We start from the raw sequence: 25,000 nt of genomic DNA on the forward strand, positions 1-25,000 counted from the left end.
TGATTGAAATATTTTGTGCGAACAGTTCCCAGTATTTGGAATTCATTTAACTGGTTAATAACAATCTTCTCTGAAATTGTATTTAATAAAAAAGGCAGTCTTTAATTTGTCAGTTCTGCAGTGTTAGAGTTACTTATTTTCAGAAGGGGCCTGGCAAAGACCAAAGTTAAAGGTCTGGTTCCAGATTAGGATTGTCATTTCAGAAGAGACTTGAATCATAAAGAATAAGCTGCCTGTGATCATTAAGCTATTTTTGGAAACCACAATTTCAATAGGCTGATACATCACTGCTGCTGCGCCTTCTAAATAGTGCAGAAAAGCCAGTGGCAATATAATAAATAAATCCCTTATTAATTTTGCAAATCAAACCTCAGTCTGGGCTAACAAAAGTTGGATTGAATCCATACCATAAAAAGAGAAACTCTAAAACTACTGAATGATGAACAAGGGAACAATAAACACTAAAATTAGTTCGCAATAGGTTACTTTCAAGAACTGTGGAGGGTTCTCACCTAGCCAGGGAAAGGTCAAAAAGTCCCAGGAATTGTCTCAGGGAAGTCTGATACATTACATTCACCATGCTCATTTCTGTGATAAGGAAATACAAGATGCTTCCCCTTGTGGCCACTGTAAACAGACAGACAAGCAATCATTAAAGATGCTAAACGGTATATGGGCTTTCACTTGAATAGTGCTTATCTACCTTAGGTACTCAAAGCGCTTTAACACTGTTACCTCATTCACCTAATGATGACGAAGCATCAGGAGCAACTGGGTGGTATCTCAGTATCTTGCTCAAGGGCACTTTGACATGGTCACAATGGCTGGGGACCGAACCCCCAACCGCTGGGTTGGGAGACGACCACTCTACCACTGAGCCATGCCGCCCCACGATAAATGATGTATAAATAATTGTGATAAATTGTAGCTTCTGTTTTAATGAGTAGTAAGTACTTCATAAATGTTTCTAACAGACCACTGAATCCCGAAAGGGCCCTATTTTCGTGCCCAAGTCAAGCACAAAACGCGGGCTAATTGTGCGCATCTGAGTTTTCTTTCTTTTGGTATTTTCGCAGATGCACCCAGTTAGAAACGGGCATTTATACCATTGAGTGTGTGAACACAGAAGGCTTGGTTCCCAGCCAATGGAAGCAGCTCTTTTCATTCCCTTTAAAATTCAGCACAGAAGAGGCGCACAGTCGACATCGCAAAAAGAAAAGCTGACTCGCTGGAGTCCAGGGCGTTTATAAGGAAATGCAAGAAAATCTGCACTTACAGATCATGTAAAGTTGGCCAGGGGGATCACAGATCAGAGACCGCCTTCAACCACAAATATTGCTGTCCATGTGTTGAATGAATTTAATTTCAACCTTCATGTACCCCCTCATAGAAATGATCTCAGGTTTACTGAAGATACACAATTGCCTGTAGGTGTGAATGGGTGTATAGTATGTCTCTAGTGCCTTCCCTGTAATTGACTGGTGATCAGTCCAGGGTGTACTCCGCCTCTTGGCTTAAGTCAGTTGGGATATGTTCTAGCCACCCACTCGACCCTTCACTGGTAAAGAAAGTATCTCCCTGGCCTTAAGGGTATTGAGAATGGATGGACAGAAATTGGCTGTAACACCTTCAATGACAGGGGAAACATTGCCCCAAAGGACGAAAACTCTGCTATGACCTACCAGGTCGATACTCCTCCCTGGCAGCATTGATTTGAACCTCTGTGTCAGCTGCAATCTGTAGTTTCTGATTGACCTCTTCAGCTGTGCACTTGGTGTTGGCAAGAACAGCAATCAGACTTTCATCATCCACTAGTGAGCCCTACGAATACAAATACAGTATTTATGAGAGTAAGTCAGGAAATGAAAGCGTAAACTTGGAATTGCTATGGGAGCACACCATTAACTGTACAACTGTACAACCATTAACTCATTTCATTGAGCAACCCAATTAACCTTGCAAAAACGGGTATACCGGCCAAAGGAAACAATTCATGCTGTTAATTTGTTTTCACATTTCTCACAATATTTCTGTTCATTGATTATAAGCAAAAAAAAACAAAACGCATCAATTGCACTGTAATCACATTGACTACATGGAATCATGTTTTGGTTTCATTTTCTCATTTGTGTTCTCTGATGACTTTTCAATTGTTGCCCATTATACGTTGACGTGGAGCGTATCGCCTTTCCTGTGTACTCGTCAGTCGGCAGAGGAGGCTGTCTTCAAGCTCCTTCATCTTCCGCTTGTTAGATGTAACATCCTCTAAGAGATCAGTCCTCTCCTTCTCCAGTTCCTAATGGTATAAAACAGTTATCACAGTGGACAGTAAACTCAAACATTTTATTTACAATATGTTTTTTGTGGCCCCACTACTCGGTGTTATGGTTAATATTGCGTTGCGTTGTGGAATATGAATCAAGCAGCAAATTAACCCGTTTTTATCCATATCAGGGGGCGGCCCTTTTGCCACTTACTGTCGACTGACAACGACATCACAGATGCTGAGGGCTTAGGTAACGACCAATCAAGGTACACCTTGCGAACGTCACACGACCAAACTCAGAAAACAGATTGGCAGGCCCTCCAGAGGCACAACTATTTGTATGCAAGCAATTCAAAAGTACATTTTAGAAAACAAAACTGATACCATAGAGTGAAACTATGATTTTAAAAATAAAAAATAAATAATAAACCCAATAGAACCGCTCTAAAATAATGAAAAAACAGAGGTGTCTGTGAATGTGTTCTGAAAGAAATGTTACCTGTTTTTCTTTGAGAATGACTCTGCCTAGAAGTTGGTCCTCCAGTCCTCTCATGGTAACAGTGAAGTCAATGATGGAGGTGCGGGCACTGATCTCAGGGGTGTATGCTGGGTTAGGCAGCTTGGTGGTTACATACAGCCTAAAGCCCTTCATAACATCCACCTCTTTGTCCCCAATTTTTACCTGGAAAATAAGACAGAAAAATGTCTTAAATTGCATTAACTGCACTGAGTAGAACAAACAGGCTTGGCTCAGTCATCTGACAACCCAAAAGCTGTGAGTTCCATTCCCAGGTCCCCCACGACTGTTGAAGTATCCTTGAGCAAGATATTGGACCGCTAGTTGTTCCTGGTGCTCTGTCATTAGTGTGAGAATGAGCTCCTACTTTCCTATGGTGACACGCTACTCTATTGTGTGATTTGGTGAATGAGGTGTGTAAAAGCACTTTGAGTGCCTGTCTAAGAGAAGCCCATTTACCATGTAACATATCACACAGTCCAAAATAAGAAAGCCGTCTGAGTCTATTTTAGTCTCTCATTGCAGTATAACTCACACATCTACAGTGAATGCACAGCAAAAAGACAACAGCATGTGGCCATGTGATCATTCTACTCAACCATCATGAAAGTGAAAATGCAAGATAATACTGCGTATAGTTGGTCCCAGTTTGAGGCTATGACAGCTATCGTCTAGGAACACTGTCTACAAGATGTTGGCAGTGTCTGTGGAAATATTTGTCAATTCATCCAGGAGAGCATTTGTGGGGTCAGAGGTCACTGATGTTGCACAAGGGTGACCTCCCCCTAATCTCTTTAGTAGTTCATCCCAAATGTATTTAGTGGAGTGGATGTAAGGGTTTCATGCAAATTATTTCGAACCAAATTCATCTAAGCAGGCTTTTATGGACCTTGCATTGTGTATTCGGACATAGGTTTGCTGGAACAGACATGGGAAAACAAACCCAGGAAGCTAAATGTCTAAATCGCTGATTCCAGTCATTACCTTGTAAGTGGATCCAGTCTTGATGAAGTTTTTCTCAAGAATGTTATCGAGTGCAGGGTCCAACTCCTCCCCTACGTCTTCAATCAAGAGGGGCCGCCCAAGAGACAAACTATCTTCTAGGTGGTTCTTGAAATATTTATGATTCAGTGAGGTGATCTGAAAAAAATTGAATATATTCAACCACAAATCATCAATATTTTACATGAGTATCACCCTCTGGTACAAAAAGCCCAACTGGGCCTGCACAAAAGTTAAAGCATCTCTTTGGGATGTGTCACTTTTTCAAAACATTCAGAAAGGATAAGTATTCATTTCATGACACCTCAATCTACAGTAAATTCCATCCATTAGCGATACCGCTTATCCTCACAAGGGTCGCGGGGCGTGCTGGAGCCTATCCCAGCTGTCTTTGGGCAGTAAGTGGGGGGCACCCCGAATTGGTTGCCAGCCAATCGCAGGGCACACAGAGACAAACATCCGCACTCACACAATCACACCTAGGGGCAATTTAGAGACTCCAATCAACTTACCATGCATGTTTTTTTGGAATGTGGGAGGAAACCGGAGTACCCGGAGGAAACCCACGCAGGCACGGGGAGAACATGCAAACTCCACACAGGGAGGCCAGAGCCGGGATCAAACCCACGACCTCTGAACTGTGAGGCGGACATGCTAACCAGTCGACCACCGTGCCGCCGTCTACAGTTAATTAAATCTCGCGATTAAATAAACACTGCACTCAGAGACAGGGCCAAGGAGGAAGGAACTGCTAATTGTACAACTCCTGAAGTATTAAGCAGTAAAGTATTAAGATAAGGCCGAACCAAAGCATTCACAAATGCAAGAAGGCAGAAACTAAGAGCACAAAAACAAAAACTTCGTGATGAAAATTTGTTTCAAATTTGAAAAACAAACCTGCAGCTCATTCCTGGCCTCTTTGTTCTTAATCCAGATTTTTCCTTGTGTTTGAGGGTCAACAAGGAGAGGGAAGCGTGCAGCTTTGGTGACAATGATTCCATTCTGAATAGACAGGTCATCATTAGGAAGTCCCTGCAAATGGAAAAGGATGAGTGACAAGCAGATTTTCAATACTTTAGAATTACAAAGAATTTAATGGCATATTCCTTTGTATCATGCAACATATGTGTTGTCTTAACCCGTGTTCCTCAGTTACACCCAAATTAACAGATCCGCGTTTGATTACTGACCTGCAGATTCCACTCACTGACAGTGGGCGCATCAATAAGCAGCTCGGTCAAATTGAGATTGCTGCCAAACGGGATTTGGCGCTGCTTCAGTTCATTTTGCCAGTCATTGAGTAGGAGGTTACGGAATTCCTGGTTGAACGGACCGGAGTAAGACAAGAAGGCCGTTGCAAGCAGTATGTCACCTGGAGAAAAAAGGCACATACATTAAAAGCATACATCCATTTGCTAGAATATTTATCCTCTTCAGGGTCACAGGGAAGATGGAGTCTATCTTTCTTAAAGTGACGGGTGGGGTGCACACTAGTGATGGGAAAATGAAGCTTCATGAAGCATGTGATATTTTTTTTTACTCTTCTAGATGGGGCTATTGGTTTAAAGATAAAGGCTAGTGCAATGGAATATTATTACATTTCCACAGTATCTTTAAACCAAGAGTGGCATCTAGAGGAGTCAAAAATTCTCACAAGAGCTTCATGAAGCTTCATTTGTCAATCAATAGTGCACACTACTCAATGTTTGTGCGTGAACGATAGTGTCTATAAACTGCGGCAATCAGAAATAGTTTTAAGTGGATGATGCAACAGTGACAAATTGGCATATATTGGTGGGATGGCCATTAATTGAGGCCAAATATTTTTGGAATGTACGTGGAAGAGCCGAACCCAACCCAAAGCTTCTTGCGATGTGGCAGTAATGCTGACCAATGTGCTACTGTACGAGTCATAAGAAAATGCAGATTGGAAACAAAATACACTCATTGTGAAACCAACCAACGAGACGTTTGGTCTGAGCAGCAAACTCTTTGCTCTGCTCTGTCCATCGCTCCTTCTCGCCGGCTAAGCCGCTGATCAGACTGGAGGCAGTCTGCATCTTGTATCTGCAGCGCTCTGCATCCTCCAACAGTGTCTGAAAAGGAGCAAGGACAGAGACACAGGTCAATAGATCTGTTTGGATTTTCAGAACAACACTCTAGGCAAACAGTCCAAGTACATTTAAATAATTGACAAAGATCACATGTTCATTAGGGATGGGATGAGATCTCATGGTCCGAGATTAGAACGCCACGCGATTTCTCGTCCCTGCATAGCACGAGATCTATTTTCTTTTAACGGTGTTTTGGAGTCTGGGTGAATATAGCAGATGTCCTAAAAGGGGCTGTCACTGAATGTGAACTTTGGAGGCCAAATCACAGAGTCGCTGTTGTGACCGACAACGCTCGCAACATGGATGTGCCGATACGTGAGGCTGGCTTTGAGCCACACATTAAGTGCTTATCGTGCAGGCAGTGAACGCAATGCTAGTGCAGCTGGTCCAAAATTGTATCATGTTTGTCTAGACGTGTCAAGCGTATAGTTTCTTTTTTTCACCAATGCTCAACGTGGGATTTTTGTCTAGTATCCCTAATGTTCATCACTGAAATGGATGAAGATCCTTAATTCCGGTGCTCCACTATGCTCCAGTCCCTGATAGTGTAGTGGTACACACGCCTGAGTTGTGTGCGGGCAGCGTGGGATCGGTTCCCGCTCAGTGACAGTGTCTATGTGTGCCCTGCGACTGGCTGGCGACCAGTTCGGGGTGTAGTCTGCCTTCGCCCATTGATGGCTGGGATAGGCTCCAGCAACTCCCCGCGACCCTATATAGGATAAGCGGTTTGGAAGATGACATGACATGACACTATGCTCCAGAGAAGGATGCTTGGTTCAATGCTATTGGACAGGTTCCTCACACTAGGTTCCTAAATATACTCTAGCTACTTTTCATGAATCACATCGACTGAAGAGCATAAAACTGAAAGGGATTAGGATTTTTGGTTTTCTTTTACAAGAGCCAAATGGAATGTTTAAGGCAAATAAAGGGTCCATCAACTCAGTCTTGATGTGATCAAGGATTCGATTCTTCAGTCTGGATTCACATCGTCATCCATCCATCCATTATCGATACCGCTTATCCTCACAAGGGTCGCGGGGCATGCTGGAGCCTATCCCAGCTGTCTTCGGGCAGTAGGCGGGGGACACCCCGAATTGGTTGCCAGACAATCGCAGGGCACACAGAGACAAACATCCGCACTCACAATCACACCTATAGGGGCAATTTAGAGAGTCCAATCAACTTACCATGCATGTTTTTGGAATATGGGAGGAAACCGGAGTACCCGGAGAAAACCCACGCAGGCACGGGGAGAACATGCAAACTCCACACAGGGAGGCCGGGGCCGGAATCGAACCAAAGACCTCTGAACTGTGAGGCGGACGTGCTAAGCAGTCGACAACCGTGCCGCCCTCACGTCGTCATGTACCTTCCAAATTAAATAAAATGTGATTTGACTTTATTTTATGAGCATTTTATTTAAAGACAGTAAACAAAAAAGGTGATATCTACTTTTATGAGAGACATTTTACTGTATCCATCTGAGTTTGAAATGTTCTATTTTGCTGGCGGTGTTTCAATGCACCTCTCGTCAGACAAAATCAAAACTGAAATAGTGTTATGGTTTGCTTCTCTCCAGATGCATCTACTACGAGCTTGTGCAGTTAACCTTCTGTGTTACAGTTTTCCTGTAGACCTTCACACTTATTTTTTTTGTAAAGTTGAAAAAGGTGTGGTTAATTACTTGTTCTGTGCTTATTGAAAAGCACATTTGTTCACTAATGTCAGTTTGTATGCTCGCTCAGTGTTTCCCAACCTTTATTGAGCCAAGCCATTTTATAAGCATATGTACAGTGAATATACAATGGAGCGGGGCACCATAGGGTAGTTTCAAATGTCTTTCTATATGCGCTTAGTCCATTCTGAGGATTCAAATTAAGCCGCTTACCTGTTTTTCCATCATGGCCTTCTCATACTCACACTGTACCACATCCAGCTCCGCCTGCTTGGCATCGAGCTCAGCCTGAGCTTTCTGAAAATCAACATGAGCAATGGCCAGACGATTCTCCTGCACTGCCAAGTTAGCCTTGAAACAGAGAAGAGGAAAATAAAAGAAATGATTTGTGTTGGCTTAATTCCACACAAAACAGCTGAAATGGTTATGGTCCCCTTTTCAGGGAGCTCAAAAGTTAGACGGAGTGTGAAAGAAATAACAAAAGAGGATAAAAGACTAAGTGGAGAACTACTACCGACACGACAGGTAATAACTTGGGACGGCCTCAGAAGAGTGCAGATGGCCTCAGTTCAGTTGAGGTGGAAGGATTGTCTGTCTGGTCTGTATATCGACACAAATGCTTCCCGGAGACGAACCGTAAATTATATTTGTAATCTCATTGTAACTGCACAAAAGTTCAAGTGTATAAGAAACAATAATTGTGCCCAGTCTCAAGGGGGGTTATCAGCACAAAAGCGGTGCGCCGGTGCTTAGGAGCACTGGAAATTGAATATTGTGCTCCAGTTCAAGCCTGTCCCCGCACTTTTATGCAAGAATTGGTCAGGCCTGCCTTAATTCAAAGTCAAGTCAGTTACCACAACGATTGCTTCCAAGGACCAATTTGAAAAAGAAAAAGCTAAGTAAAGCATTGATATCCATCTACAGTATTACTTGTTTTGCTTTTATTTTGAAGTTGACTCGTGCGGTGACTTGCATAGTAGCCTATAAACAACTGTTGGGGTGGCCGGCTTGACTAGGCTGGCTACCCGCTAACGGCTACCTTCGCCATGAGACGGCGGCCGAACATGTTGCATGATGGCCGCCAGCAAGACGGTTATCTCTGTATGTCCTTACGCGAAAGTTGTCTGTGGTACAAAAAAAAGACTGGCCATTGGATTGCTGCCCTAACAAAATACAAACGCTATTCAAACCAAAATCTAAGCTACAACTTATGAAAAATCAGAAACAGAAGTAAGATGCTATGAAGTCAAGGTTTTGGGCCATGTAGCAACATTCCTTAAAGCAGAGCTACATTTGACTTTACTTTGTACTTGATGTGTACAATGTATATTTGGTTAATGACCAAAGTTCTGCTTTGATACAAGCAGCTTTCCAAATTCATATAGATTCAGGTCGATGTCATGTGCTGGATGGTGTGAGTGTGATTGAGACTGTAACCTTATGATAGCAGGGGGGTAACTGTTCCATTGAGATGTGATACACTATGCTATCCACATTGTACTGTATGCATGCACATGCAAACATACTTCAGAACTAAAATAAGGAGCTTGGAAAAAGACAGTTAAAGTTTTTGGGCTGATGTACCTTATGTTGCAGGTGCAGACACGTTTAAATGAGGGTTGTGAGGAAAGGAGATTTACAAAAGGAAATGACAATGGTTAGGGGAGAAGACTAGAGATAAAATGGGATGATGTGGTGATGAGGAGGGCACGGTAGGAGGGGAAAGGGTCTGAAGACAGCACAGCGATGATGAGAAACAATGGGGATATTTTCTGATTACAGCTGTAGAGAAATCTTTAGTTTACACACAGATTTAGAGAACAAAGCCATGTATTTGTAGCTGCCTGAGTCTGATTACATTGTAGTTGTATATGGGGAAGTGCTGAGAGAAGAGGAGTATTCCTGTCTCTCTCACTGCCTCTGTTTGGCAGGACATCTTGGGGAGTGGGGCATCATTGGGCTGGAAATCAGAAAATCAATTTGCAAGAGCTATACTGTGTGTGGCCCATGATTGCGTTAGTTCCCTTGTTCCTCGACGCTGATGTGAATCTATTAAGGCTATCAGCGATTGGGGCTAGCCTAAAATCTTTAGCTTTTGGCTAACGTCAGAAGCGTCGCTAGCTTCCAATGTGCATGCGTGAGCATTACATCACTGGAACCTACCAGTGGAACGACACTACGTCTCTCTTTTCTTGCTTGTTTTCAACCTGTCTGAGGAAGTATGTGACAATCGGGTTAAGGGGGTAACAAGTTAGCATTCAATGAGTTCCCTAACAAAATACAGACAATCCGTATTGTTGTGGGCAGGTTAAAAGACGAAGAGTTGCCAAGATGTGTAGTCCATTTTATAAAATGCCAACGGTGTCAAAAATGCTACAAATAGACTATTTTACCAAATCAGACTATAGATTGCAATTTTATTGAGTGTTTCTTAAATGAGATTTTTGCCCGGGTAGGTCCATTTTCAGGTCTGTGCAAAATGGATTAAATCTAAATGGGATATGGAAACTCTTTTTGAGAATGGCTTCATTCTTGCTTTCTGTTTCAGAAATACATAATCTGCAACCAGGCAGCCAAGATTTTGGGGATATGAATTAATCTTTTCATATCAAAATGGGTCTGTCTTGTAGCCCGTGGCTCTGCTTTCCACTAGAGTTTGTTGTGTGCATTCATCAGTTAGCAGGAGAGGAAGGAGGCAAGAGATTTTGATGCACATGCGTGCTTGATGTACTTCTTGCAATATATTTAATAAACATCACATCAAGTCAAATTCTTATTTGTCAAACAATCACATTGCACTATATATTACCTTTAAGGGCAATACTTCCTTGTTGATGGAAAAGAAGGAGGCCATGGCTTTGGTCCAGGATGCAAGGCCGGCCACATTGCCGCACACTCTTTTAGCTGTTTCAATGTTGTAGTCGGGCATGTCAAAATAAGGCTGCAGGAGCTCCACCATCTCTTCATTAATAGTGTCTTTGGGGAATTGCTGCAAGGGAGAGAGAGTGGCAGGGTTAGAACAAGAAAGGGTAGGGAGAGGGTACATGTGGAAAAGAGGAACAAATCCTGCAGGTGGGGTTAGAAAGCAAGCCCAAGAGAAAGAGGAGGCTTTATGTTGATGCTCAGAGCTTGCAGCTCCGATGCACTAATGAGGAGAGCGAAGGTAAGCACAGTGGAGCTGATACATCATGGAAACAAGTCAACATTGATGGAGGGATAGGGGAAGGTGGAAATAGGATGATGAGAAATTATAACAAGCCTCTATGTGTCAAATAATCCTCATTTTGTTTTTAACACAGTGTCAAATAAATCATATAACATTTATCAAAAAGTTGTTGTATACAACTTTTTCTTACTACATATTTTGCTTTATCTAGTTATTGCTATTCTTATCCTTTAAACACTGCTGTGTTCTGTGTGCTGCTGTAACACCAGAATTTCCCCTCTGAGAATCATACAGGATGATCTTCTCATAAGAATACATAAGAGGTCATAATCCTACTAAATTTAGAGGACAATATGCCTCCAAATCACACAACAACTTGAAGGTCACATGTGATGGCAAGTAAAAAGTCAGCAAATCAGTTAACGAAATTAATCTCTGATAACCTTTAGGCTTTCATGATCGTGCTTCCGAATAGTCCGGTGGCAGGACTCTGTCCCATTGCTTGAAAATGGCAGACCTTTTGCCAGCCTTGCTAGCAAATAATGGGCAGAGAAACTCGATGTGGGTGCCGTATTACGTGATTCTTGTAATCAGAAGAGCTTGCTCACTGAGATATTTTCACCTATTTGTATGCAAACAATTAAAGCTTTTCCAAAATATTTCATAGTCAAGTTAAAATGGTGCTAGGTACTCAAGTTTACTCCCACATTTCAAAAACATGCATAATCGAGAACAGGCATAGGCATGGGTTAAAAGCTGGAGGGGGTTCATAGTTTTTCAGCAGTGTTACTGAGGAGCCACATACAGTATTGTCATTTTTTTTTTCCCCAGAGCAAAGGGTTGTCTTGCTCAATACTTAACGTTCAAGGATGGCAAAACATTTCTACAAAAAAAAAAAAAAAGCAACCCCACATTAAGTGCAAGGATTTTTTTTTTTGCAGGATTTTTTCCCCAACCAATTACCACAACTCCCCGATCTTTGTAGAAAACGTATATTGAATATCCATCAGCGTTGCCCATCACTGATCTAGAGAATCTAAATTGCCCACAGGAGTGTATGTGAGTGGGCTTAATTCACCCATGACCCTGAACAGGACAAGTACAGTACAACAAGACAGTACAAAAGGAATAAAACTGTTTTGCAATATGAACAAAAGCAAGGTCGAACTGTCCAAGAGCTGATTGGGTACCACTCAATTCATGTTTATTGACAGTATTGTGGTAGCTCTTACCAACTTGGTTCAAAATCCTACAAGATTCACACATTGAAAGCCTGAAAGGGACATGTATTCACAAGGATATCATTATGTGATATTGTAAAACCATCTTCCACTGGTTTAAATTGAAAGAATTGCAGCCCTTTGAGGCGACACGTTAGAGGCTTCACCTATTGGGAGAATTGTAAACTTGTAATCAGTGGAAGTACCTGCAAAATAATTTGCTGAATTGATCTTTTGAGGTGAGTCCGCTGATAGTGTAGTGGTACACACGCCTGAGTTGTGTGCGGGCAGCGTGGGATCGATTCCCGCTCAGTGACAGTGTCTATGTGTGCCCTGCGACTGGCTGGCGACCAGTTCGAGGTGTAGTCTGCCTTCGCCCATTGACGGCTGGGATAGGCTCCAGCAACTCCCCGCGACCCTATATAGGATAAGCGGTTTGGAAGATGACATGACATGACACCTTTTGAGGTATTGCGGAAAATGTGTTTGAAATGTTTAAAGGGAAGTCAACGCAAACGTTTTTTTTCAATATGTTCTGTGCAAGCCCACTAGTTGTTTGTGATGTACATTCTATATATATATATATTTATCTGTCTACTGTTGTATGTCTGCTTTATAACGATAACCAAAATGAAGATGCAACACTTGCTTTTGCTTTCTTTCTTTTAGGGGAAGTCAACGCAAACATTTTTTTTTTCCAGAATATGATCTATGCAAGCCCACTAGTTGAAACAAGGCATTCTGATAAATATTGCGTTTGTGGAATAAGTGTTAATCCACTCGTTTTTAGCCATCTCTGGGGGCGGCCATTTTATCTTCTGTCAACTGAAAATGACATCACAACTGCTCACAACAACCAATCACGGCTCAGATTCAGAAAACAGGTCAGCCGTGTTTAGTCGTTGTGAGCAGTTATGATGTCATTTTCCGTCGACAGAAGACAAAATGGCCGCCCCCAGAGATGGCTAAAAACGAGTGCATTTTGCTGCTTAATTTATATTCGACAAACGCAAAATTAATCAGAATTCTGTGTTTCAACTAGTGGTTCTGCTGGGAACATATTCTTGAAAAAATTATGTCTGTGTTGTCTTCCCCTTTAAGAATGATCTTTCTAAAAACACAGTGATGTCGTAACAAGAACGATCTTTCTAAAAACACAGTGATGTGGTAACATTACTTTGGTACATCTACTATGTCATATACAGTATAGTAAAGTTCAAACTGATTAGCTCATAAAAAATCTCTTCTCCTATGCTGGACAATCATTGACATCAGAAGCATCCAACCACAATCTGAATCAATATGGTACCACCAAGAGCAAAACATTGCTGCATATATTTGCAACGTTTACCTGGAGGCTGCCCAGAAAATTTCCAGCTGTTATGAGTTTGAGAGACTCCTGCCACGATGGAGTGTTGCAGTTCTTCTCTGGGTCGAGCTTCACAGGGTTGACCCGTCTCTGGAAGAGCAGCAGCACGCAGTCCATAATCCTCATGATGAGGTGTGGGGGACGCCCAAGTGTGCGTACCGTGGCAATGTCAGATGGCTTGATTGTCTAAATGGAAAGAAGAGATGTCAGGGATCTGCGCAAATCCCTCCATACCAAACTATGCCTTTGTACACTGGAGCTGCTGAAAAAGAAAATGATCTTCCCCAACCAAACTGTCATCACAAAATTGGAATCGCAAAATTAAAAAAAAAATATCTACAATTGTAAATTGTCTATCAAAGAAGCGCTCTGAATTTGGTACTGTTTGGGGGGAATTAGCTAACAGATGAGCCAATGTTGGATTAGCTTTTCATTGCCTTTTTCTGTGAGCATGTAAAATTCCCACACGGGCTTTGTACATTTTATTGATGAGAGCAGAGAATGCACAATGCTCGAGACCTAAGAAGAAAACTAAGGACTAAAAGGGGGGAATAAACACAGATCATGTAAGTAAAGACAAGAACTGTGAAGAGAGACACATACTTACTTTAAGAGACTCATAAAATGACAGAGACAGAAGGCGTTAAAATCAAAGCTACCCATTGAGAGCAACCTTTCGAGACCCTACCTTCTCATCCCGTCTGCTTTTTTCAGATCTCTGCTCACTGCACAGTTTGTGGCTTTAGCGTAATCATCTCCAGTGCAAAACATCGAACATAAAAGTGAGCCTATCCAAACGATGCACATAACAATTTAAAATGTATTCCCATTATGGATGTTGTCATACATTTAATAGCAAACTCAATATGCTTTTGTTTTTTTATACTGATCATACTATAGCTAGATAGAGCTCAAAATTGGTTAGCTAATAGCTGCTGCCGAACAGCAGAAAATCCCATTATACTGCTGACTAACTTGTCAATTAGAAGCTCCTGGCTGTTTACATGTAGGTGAAGGGGGTTAGAGAGTGAACTCAGTGCATAAATTCACACCATGAAAAAGGAGCGGAGCTCATTCACTTATGATTGTCATCAGTGGATAATAATAACAACAACAACGGATTAATAATATCACTCCGTCCATAGTGAACTATACATGAGAGAGCAACAAGGAAAGCGTCATCTTCTGGAAATGTGAATGTTCACAGAATAAATCTATTCATGATGCAGAAAGTATAGGATTCATGTCAAACTCAATATGGATACGAAATATGAGACATTTCAGGCAAGGTGCATCATGTAAAACATATATTACTTGACATTGTATTTAGGAAAGTAAGGATTAGAACGTGGAGAGAGCCAAGATAATTATCCTGTCCTTCATATTTTCAGGACGACTTCTTTAATTATATTTTTATTATTGAATTTAAACATCATTAAGTAATGTTTTTCTTCAACCATCTATACACATATGCGCCAAAATGTAATCTCTGAGACTTCAAAAGTATTTCAGAGCAAACAGTGTTTTGTGAGCCAAACTCAAGTCATTAGCCTCTATGCAGTCACAACAAAGTAATAGACCGATTTGCAACCCTTAAAAACAGACGGCATTCTTTGATGCTTCCACACACCAAGTAGCTGGCAATTGCAGTTGTTAATTTGATTTTCATACTAACTCATCAAAGGGAAGATTTTCTTTGTATTTTTTTGTTTATTGAAAATGAAGGGCTTATCTTACTTTGTGACAACACGGTGGCTTTTTTTGCTTACAGTTTCGCATGAAACTTAATGATGTGTACTGTACATACTACTTCTTTTTTGTGGTTAATGCTGTACACATACTTCCTGTGTTTGTGTACTGTAGAAATAACACTTTTGTGTACTGTAGAAATAACACTAAAGATGAAGTCAACCCAAACATATTTTTTTCAAGAATATGTTCTATGCATGTTCACTAGTTGAAACAAGGCATTCTGATGAATATTGCGATTGTGGAATATGAGTTAAGCAGCAAAATCCACCCGTTTTTAGCCATCTCAGGGGGCGGCCATTTTGTCACTTCCGTTGACTGAAAATGACATCACAGTTGCTCAGGGCTCAGATAACGACCAATCATTGGACTAGCTTCAGAAAACAGGTGAGCTGTGATTGGTTTTTACATGAGGCCTGAGCAACTTTGATGTAATTTTCAGTCGATAGAAGCGACAAAATGTCCACCCCCTTAGATGGCAAAAAAATGGGTGGATTTTGTTATATTCCATGAACACAATATCAATCAGAATGTCCTATTTCAACTAGTGGGCCTGCATAGAACATATTCTTGAAAAAAATATGTTTAGGTTGACTTCCCCTTTAAACTTTTATACATTATAATCAATCTCTGTCAGCTGCCTGTAGAATTTTTCACTCACATGCTTAACTCGCTCACATCCTGTGCATCCCATGGGGACTCTATGCCTTTTTGCCTTTGTCAAATTAACTCAGTGATGCACATATTACTACTCCAAACTCATAAAGCATATATTTAGGCCGTTAATTATTTCATAGCCGTATTTATTATTTCAACAACTCCAACAGCAACAGTGCTTCACACCAGTTGAAGCTCCACATTTTCCGCATCTGTACCTGGATAGTTCCTGCCTGCACCTGACTCCTTCCTCTCCTCCTTTGCCCGCCTGATCATAAAAGCCTTGTATTCGGTGTTGTGATTTAGCTAGAACTACCATGGCCTGGTCATTTGACCAGCCTACCTAGAACTTTCGGGCCTGGTCATTTGACCAGCCTACCTAGAACTTTCAGGCCTGGTCATTTGACCAGGAAGGGAGGGGTATGTTGGGGGAAACCCGATTGTTATGTTAACTTCAGTTGTCACAAGATTTGTTGTGGTGTGACAACACCTTATCTCAAAGATGACAAACATGTCTTTGCTCTGTGCGGCGTGAAAAAGCTCCACACTTGACTCCATTTACGTTCATCCAATGTGTCTACAGACTGAGGCACTGGGTGACTGTTGACAATGAACAGCATGCTGCTGTTTTTATGCATTACACACTTAGCCAGTCAGAAGAAAAAGTTGTTCATTTTGACATGATCTCAATAGTTACGTGTCTATATTTTCATTTGAGAAATTAGTTTAGAGCAATAGGATCTTGCATCACGCGCCACTATTGGATACCTCAGCATCTACTTGCTTATAAGGTAAATTTTGCAATAGTATTAGAAATAAACAAGAAGACAAAATAATTGGCAGCAGATCAAAAATCATTTTCATCATCATTTTTAAAGACTGTTGAAAAACTGTTAAAAAAAAACAACAACAACTGCTGTGACACTATTTAGCATCAAGTAAAAAGTAACATCTGGCCTTATCTCAGGTGCAGAAAAGCTGTCAGCTTGCCATGTACAATAAATTACTCCCTGCGTCAATTTTTCATATTCAAAACTTGAAAGGAAAGGAGCGATGTTGTCCTATTAGGATGTATCCAGTTTCCCATCACCACTTGGACCCTATGTCCTTGTTATCCTGAATCTTAAACCGTCAAGCAGTTTTTCTATCCTGTTTTAAGTCTACTGTGGTTGAACCTTTACTACAGAAACCAAATCTTGACATTAACTGTCTTGCAAATTAAAGATCTGTCTCAAATCTCATGTTTTTATCGATAGTTTTTGAGGAAGTGTTTTTAAGACCGCTTTTAAATTTTTTGGGCTGTTACAGTTTGCCTTCCGTCCATATAACTCTACAGAAATAGCTCCAACAAAAGTAGTGAATAATTTACTACTGCCACTAGATTCAGATTCAACAACTTTTAGTATTGAACCTTAGAGCAGCTTTCGATACTGTTGATCACCACATATTACTGGACAGGCTCGAGAACTACTTCAGTATCTCAAGAGTGGTGCTGAATTGGTTGGGATATTACCTGAGATCTCATTGTGTTTTATACAACAATATGTTTTCTTTTCAATGCTCTGTTGAATATGGAGTCCCACAGGATTCAGTTCTTGGCCTGCTGCTCTATTCATTCTACCTAGCACCTTTAGGTCAAATTATCCTCTCTTTTAGGATTGCATTTTACTGTTACGCTGATGACTTAGACTTATATATGCCAGTTACTGTTGGGAATGGTCTACTGTTGATAAACTCACATCTCGTTTGTCTGCTGTGAGGTCCTGGTTATGGTCTAATTTCCTACTTTTAAAATCTCCAAAGATAGAAATTAGTATGATCGGACAGTTAAAACATAGTAACGATTTTAAACATTTTACCCTGTCTCTTGCTGACTGTAGGATTGATTACAAGGATAAGTTAAAAAACAACAACCTTGGAATAGTTGGTGCTCTGCTTTCATTTGTGTGTTGTTGTATTTATGTTTTTTTTGTGTTTTTATTTACGTAACTTTTTTTGCTCTATAAATACATTTACATTATTATTATTATCCACCACAGCAAGATAAAAATTCTAATCAGGGACCTGACATTGTTGATTTGCATGCAACCAACCACCCAGGAGCCATTCTTTAATTACAACACAGCTTCTCAGCCAAAGGCACCGTGCTAACTATAGATATACCCGCTGTCACACAAAAGCCCTCCAGGGTGACAGAGATGTAGGCAAAACTTGCACAACCACTAAACGGCACTCTATTTTGAATATCCTTTTTGAACTGTTGGTTTAAACCCAACCAAGCACTTATGTTCTGTTTTTTTCTGTACTGCTCTCTTGTTTCATTGACTTCAGCTGGTTCATCAGGCTATCCGTGTCTCGTCTATCTCATATGACTAGCCTGGCTGCATTTACGTGACATGGAATATACTATGGTGAAAGTTCAATAAAATATCTCAAATGACATGGAATATACTATGGTGAAAGTTCAATAAAATATCTCAAATGTGAAGTTTACTGACTTTTTAAACTTTTATCCTGAGGGTACATCTATTGTGAGAGGGGATGTACATAAAGAAGAGCAGAATATTATGAGTGACATTCGCAATGTAAAAACAGGAAGGTTGAAAATCACTGGGTTGGAGGATATTCTGCTTGTCCAACACTGTACCTGCAGTGCTGCCTCGGCTTCCTCCAATGCAGGCTTGGCAGCTTTAAGTTTCTGCTCAGCAATGGCCTTGTCAGCTGAGATCCGGTCTAAAATGGCCTCGGCCTTATCCTTGACTTTCTGAACCTCCACCTTTACTCGCTCAGCTGCCTGGGCTTTGACTGTAACCTCTTTCAGCACCTTTGAAAGACAAGTATTTTGTCATAAAAAAAAAAGAAAAGAACATACAAGCTCCCATGCAAACTTACACTGCTGTAAAGTTTGTGTAAAATGAATATACCACAGTGAAAACACCTACATTTACTGGAAATTAGTCTCCAAGGGAGGAGAAAGGTGACTTAGTAAACCAGAGCCCTATAAAATGAAACATGCTATACTTTTAATGAAAATTACTTATTTTGGTGAGTTAGTTCTTTTGTTGTGTTTTTAGTAATTGTATCGCTGGCGTCGGGCCAAAACCTCATAAGTCACATTTTGGTGATTTTTTTTTTTTTTTTTTTTAATTCTACACTACTGGTCAGTCCACACGTGTGGGTGTTATTTTTACACATTATTGACCAATCGAAAGTCTTGAAAATGGCTTGCTCTCTTTCACCATGGTTAATTAAACTTGGCATTTTTGTGGTCTCCTGAAAAGTGAGTGTTTTGGAGGTACAAGGTTTTGGCCCAACACCAGCAACAGTACTGTAAATGAGGTTTACCCCAAACACATTCGATTAAGCCACTGAATTGAATGTTCTATGTGTAAACATGCAAACATACGAAACAATTCTGTATTAGTGTATCAAATTATATTTCGTTAAAAGTTACCATTTGTAAAACTCACCATATCAGCCTTTTCATTGGCCACCTGTAGTTCTTTCTCTTTTACCTCCAGCTCTTTGCTGAGTGCTGCTACCGACTCTGATGCTTCCTTTAGCTTCTGGAGGCCGGTGTTCATTCTATATAGAAGTGCAATATTGTCAAAAAAACAAACAAAGCACTAACTGCATTTTATTTACATCTCACAAGTAATTATCATGACCTTTTTTTCAGGACATGACTGCCTGTGTTTTCTTCGGTGTTGAAGGTTAAGAGGAAATATATTTCAAAATTAATAGCAAGTATTTGATGGTGTTGTTGAGTTACCTATTAGCGAGTGTCTTAACTTCAGATCTCTTTTCCTCATAGATGTTCTTGTAGCCCTGGATGAAGGCTAGGTAGGACTTCGGTGTGACATGGGTGGAACGTCGGTATCTGCAGTCAAATTAGAATACTGTAAATCACTCGATGTGTAACTAATCATATTTTGTTCAGTTGTTTCTAAAAAAAAAAACAATGGATGGCAGCTTATGCCCTTATGCTTAGGCAGTTAAAGCAAAAATATTGTTTAGTATTTGCATGTAAAAAGGCTGCCTGTAATCATGCGTTGGCGTGATTTCTTCAATTTCCTAAAGTTCTATATATTGTGCTGTCCACAACAGACAAACTGCAGCATTTCCCATCTGCTTAATATGCTTTATTATTGTTCATCCATTCATTCACAGAGTCTTTAAAGTAACAAATTGTCCAAAATAGCTGATCACTGTATGACTGTACCTCTGGAAGTAATCCACACACTTCTCAGCCACCCCATCTTGGAAAGAGCCCATGCATTGAACAACCTCACTCTTGACTTGGGGTGAACAGTCAATATCAAACACAGACACAAAGTGCTCTGAAACTGAAAAAAAACACAAAGTACAGCAAGAATGAGCAGAATTACAGAAAGTACACTGAAAGAAATCATACAGACAGGATTGCAGTTTTATTCATCAGCCAGGAACATGATGTGTTCGGTCCTAATAGAAGAAATATTTGAACATGTTTTCCATGTGGGGATGCCTGAGCAACAGCAAGCCAACAAAAGGGATACGTGATTATTTAGGATAACTGATAACCAACTGCACAGCACAAAATGTGTGTTAAATATTTATTTGGATACTGAAAAAAAAAAAAAAAAAAAATAGGAACCAATCCCCAAAACCTTTGCTGTGAAGTTATAAACAATCAACATGACAAGCGTTCGTATATACCTGCAACAAGAGCATCTTTTGGCCAGCGTCTGAACCAGTCCATCGTACAACCAGATATCAGTGCTGGGAATTTTAGAGCCCTGTTGCGGAACTTTTCCCCAACGGGTGAAAAGCACAGAACAACGTGAAGGTTGTGTCGAACTCTTGACATGAAGTACTCATACAAGTTTTCGTTGGTGGGTGGCCGTTTTGGAAACTCTCGCTTCATGATCGGGACAAGATCACTGAGGATCTCATCTATTTCATCTCGGGCAAACAGGTTCGATACCTGAGGACAGAAATGTATTAGATCACACCACTGATTTTATCTGTCTACTGTTGTAAGTGTGCTTTATAATAATAACCAAGATGGAGATCCAACACTTGCTTTTGCTTTCTTTCTTAAAGAAGAAATCAACCCAAACATATTTTTTCAAGAATATGTTCAATACCGGCCCACTAGTTGAAAAAAGACATTTTGATTAATATTACGTTTGTGGAATATGAAAAATCCACCCGTTTTTAGCCATCTCAGAGAACGGCCGTTTTGTCACCATTTTATCATGGCTCAGCTTCAGAAAAAAGGTGAGCTGTGATTGGTTGTTGTCTGAGTCCTGAGCAACTGTGATGTCATTTTCAGTCGGCAGAAGTGACAAAATGGCCAATCACAGCTCACCTTTTTTCTGAAGCTAGCCCATGTTCAGTCGTTATCCGAGACCTGAGCAACTGTGATGTTATTTCCAGTCGACAGAAGTGACAAAATGGCCGCCCCTTGAGCTAGCTAAAAATGAGTGGATTTTGCTGCTTAACTCATATTCCACAAATGCGATATATTAATCAGAATGGCTTGTTTCAACTAGTGTGCCTGCATAGAACATATTCTAGAAAAAATATGTTTGGGATGACTTCCGCTTTAAGGGAAATCTTAAGTGGAGTACTTCTTTCAAACTATTTGTAACTTGTTTTCATCAAGCCATTGCTTTCACAAAAGTGTTAAAATATTTGTGATTACTATGCTAAATAGATGAATAAACTCCAACTTGATAAATCACGTGATGGTTACATCGATTTGCACTCACACCACGGTAAAAGGGCTGTTTTGATGAACGAAGCAAACAGGTTACCAGAGCTCTTCAGTCGAAATCATTTCAATTGGAATGAAAAAAAAAAGTATCCATGTAAAGCCGGTGAGTTGTGTAATTTAGACCGGTTTGTCCTGCTTTTAAAATCAGTGACAATTATCTGACAGCTTAAGTTAGCTGACTAACATTTATCACAAATGTTTTTTAATATTAATGTTTCTCGCCAACTAAGGAGAGGAGAGGCATTTGCCATGTTTGGCATGAAAACCATTATTACTGAAACAAGAATAGAGAGCTGAAGATGTGAGGTAATGAAGAAAGAAGATAGTGGTGATGTTGTTGGTCAGAATGGACACGGGTGGAAAAGAAACATGGGTAATGAAAGACAATTGTCAGAGGACAAAAGGAGAGGAGAACCAGATGATGAGAGGTAAATGGAGGGTAAATTAACCATAACAGAGAGGTTGGGAATATTTGACATTTGGAGGCAGACAAGAAGAAGAAAAACATATATGTGAGCAATGGTTGAAAGAACAAACCAATAATAATAATACATAAGAGCGCAGAGAAGTGCTCTGGAAAAGCGTTGTCTGCTTTAAAAAAAAAAAGAAAAGTACTGTGGACATTATAGAGAGTAGTGCTGGGCACTGAATCAGACAAATGTGTTAACAGAGGCACTTGACCTTGAAACTATACCTACTGCGTTTACGGCTGAAGGGGAAAAAAAAAAGACCTTTGGTCCTTTTTCAAAAGCAATGTGTTCTCAGTAGGAAATTTAAAAGACTATTGTACGTTTGAGCTGGAGAATTTTACACTAACATGAGTGCCACTGTGTACTGTGCAAGAATTGTACACATGCACAATGCTCTGAGGCAATGCATTCCAAATTTGAGCACTCAGTAGAACTCCAGCAAGAGCAGGTGTATTGAGGGAAGGCAGAGCCTCACCTGCATGTTTAGAGTAATAATAATAACAATAATAACAATTATAATAATAATGCTGCTGATGATGATGATAAAAACATTAAAAACAAATACATATTTTACGCATCATTTTTATTTTATTTTCCGACATCAATAATACCCATGATTTTATCGTTTCACGTTGTTGCCATTCTTCTACCCAGACACCTAGTTAGCTCACCTCGAAAAGTTCAAAACACTGTATAATAGACAGTCTTATACAAACACTGCATGGCAATTTATATGTTGCACATTTGTTTGTTAATTTCACTAAGGTCTCTTTTAGGGACTAGTAGCAGGAAGACAGTCTGCTCCAGTCCACGTCCATGAAACATAACAGCAACCAAGAGTGTGTGAAAAAAATTTGCAAAAATAATTGAACTATTTTGTGTAATCCTGCATGTACCATCCAATATGCTGTGTGTACAGAACACACACACACGTAGAAAAAAAAAACATTTGAAAACAAACCCATGGTGATGAAACTTTATCTATTTGTAATTACACTGCCGCAACACACTCAACATGTGGATCCGTTGCTTTAATGCCTTTACGCAGTAAATAATTATCATGAATCATACTTTATATGACTGGTAACAAATCAACAAGATACAGTAGGAGAGCTACAGCATAATGAATCTTGCAACCCTTGTATTTGGTTATGAGCACTATACATGGGTATCCTGCGGAAAAGAGTTTCATCATATAGGTCCAAAACAAGGACAAACATTCTAATACTAAATTTAGACCAAATAAATGATTAGACTTAATTTAACTGTTTTCCATTCTATATCTCTTTTTAGTATCTCACAGAACCCCGTATATTTTTACATTCAATGTACTTCATCAGTGTTCATCTCATTTTACTGTCATACATAATATATAAAATAAATGAATACACAATTTATACAATTCTTGTACTGAAAATTATAGATAATCACTGAACGATTGAATATCATCAGTTATCAGCTGCACACCGAAAATGAAATAATCTTCAGTAATAGTGAAATATTTGAAACATGCCATGAGCATTACTTAATATTATTATTTTCACATCTTAGCAACCATCTCTGTAAGTCATTCTTTCACATACCATCCACAGTCAGGGTTTCATGAAATATACTTTTTCCTGCCTGTGTTTCCTTATGACTGTTTCCTTATGAGTGTGTTGGGCAAGTCTCTGTATATATGCGCATTTTATTTAATGAAACCGACTGCGGATGGTATGGTAAACCATGACTTCTCGGCTATATGCACCGTGTAGCCAAGGCAGACCTCACTGAGTCATAAGATTTGGCGTACGTATGCTTTTGCTCGCTCTGGCTCGGATGCATTCCTGCAGAAAGCCCACGTCGTCCTACCCGTGTGTTACAGAAGCCACACATAGATATCAGGCATTATATCCTGCTTAACTGTATGAAGGATTGGGCTACAGAACATGATGTACAAATGTTGTGCTTCCAACTTGGTGGGAACAATGTGTGCCCTTTTCTTTTCAATTATGAATGTGCCCCATTTCAGGAAGCAAGGTCCAGCCATATGTCTACTACATCTTTTGACGTGCATGCTACTCACCTCTCCAGATGACAAAACGTTGTTCATGTACTCAAGGAAGGACTCTTCTTTGATTTCGTTGTCAGTGAAGAGGAAGCTGAGGCCTTTTCCAAGCAGACCTGCAGTCTTATACAAACCTTTTAAGTCATCCATCAAGTTGGTTGTGTTGTAGGAACTGGAAAAGAATCATAACATAACTAAAACACAAATGCAGATTAAAAAAAATACAGTAAAATGGAAAGTGTCATTTCTTTCAGTAGTTCGCTTTAAAAATGAAACTCATTAAACACAAGGAAATATATCAAGTCTTTATTTCTTTTCATTTAATTTAGCCGTTGCTAAAGGGACTAATGATTTTCTCCAAGCTATGGACTGCGACACCTCATCAACACTATTATTACTCGAGCTGGGTGCTGCCTTTGACGCTGTCGATCATAACATACTATTATAACGCCTTGAAATGTGTGTTGGTATGTGGTGTGTTGGGCTCAGCACTTTCCTGGTTTTAGTTCTTATCTCTCAGAGAGGATGCACTGCTTAATTCATGGCAATGCAACTTCTGAGTTTTGAAATGTTACATGTGGAGTCCCACACGGATTGGTTCTAACAAATAGTGTCTATATGAATAAAAACACAAGGTTCCACTGCCACTACTTTACTTGCTTTGTTTGTTCATTTTTAGATTTTTTAAGAGATATAGTATTCTAAGTATTATAAGTGGCATCCAATGTGGTGGAAAGAACACATTTGCATTTCCATATATGTGGGGCTGTTTTATTTTCTGCTTGTGTAATTTCTTTTGTCTGTCCATTTGACAGATCTGAAATACCAACTGAGAGAGGAAGGTGGTGAGAAACTATGCAACAAAACAAACATTCAAAGCACAACAAGAACAAACGTTTTGAGAGAGAAATTGACAGGAATGATGACAAAGCAGGGCAGACAAAAAGGTTTTTGAGATAAGTTGTTGACTTTCCAGTTTGCACC

The 25,000-nt window shown here is 40.1% G+C and overlaps 1 protein-coding gene across 1 annotated transcript in view; it reads right to left on the reverse strand.

Annotated features, from left to right (window-relative positions):
• dnah5 (dynein, axonemal, heavy chain 5) overlaps window positions 1–25,000 on the reverse strand; it is a 99,168-nt gene that overhangs the window by 22,373 nt on the left and 51,795 nt on the right. The window contains exons 60-76 of the mRNA XM_086037467.1: window positions 24,035–24,188; window positions 20,437–20,704; window positions 19,961–20,084; window positions 19,511–19,618; window positions 19,209–19,323; window positions 18,386–18,562; window positions 13,315–13,518; window positions 10,387–10,566; window positions 7,791–7,928; window positions 5,746–5,881; window positions 4,976–5,157; window positions 4,683–4,817; window positions 3,768–3,923; window positions 2,766–2,948; window positions 2,191–2,296; window positions 1,683–1,820; window positions 513–627 (exon numbers count right to left, since the gene is read on the reverse strand). Coding sequence (XP_085893593.1) covers window positions 513–627; window positions 1,683–1,820; window positions 2,191–2,296; window positions 2,766–2,948; window positions 3,768–3,923; window positions 4,683–4,817; window positions 4,976–5,157; window positions 5,746–5,881; window positions 7,791–7,928; window positions 10,387–10,566; window positions 13,315–13,518; window positions 18,386–18,562; window positions 19,209–19,323; window positions 19,511–19,618; window positions 19,961–20,084; window positions 20,437–20,704; window positions 24,035–24,188 — 2,619 coding nt within the window. The remainder of the gene's footprint in view (window positions 1–512; window positions 628–1,682; window positions 1,821–2,190; window positions 2,297–2,765; window positions 2,949–3,767; window positions 3,924–4,682; window positions 4,818–4,975; window positions 5,158–5,745; window positions 5,882–7,790; window positions 7,929–10,386; window positions 10,567–13,314; window positions 13,519–18,385; window positions 18,563–19,208; window positions 19,324–19,510; window positions 19,619–19,960; window positions 20,085–20,436; window positions 20,705–24,034; window positions 24,189–25,000) is intronic.

Source organism: Filicampus tigris, chromosome 8, assembly GCF_054856515.1.
Source record: "Filicampus tigris isolate MCC_2025a chromosome 8, RoL_Ftig_1.0, whole genome shotgun sequence".
NCBI classification, from domain to species: Eukaryota; Metazoa; Chordata; class Actinopteri; order Syngnathiformes; family Syngnathidae; genus Filicampus; species Filicampus tigris.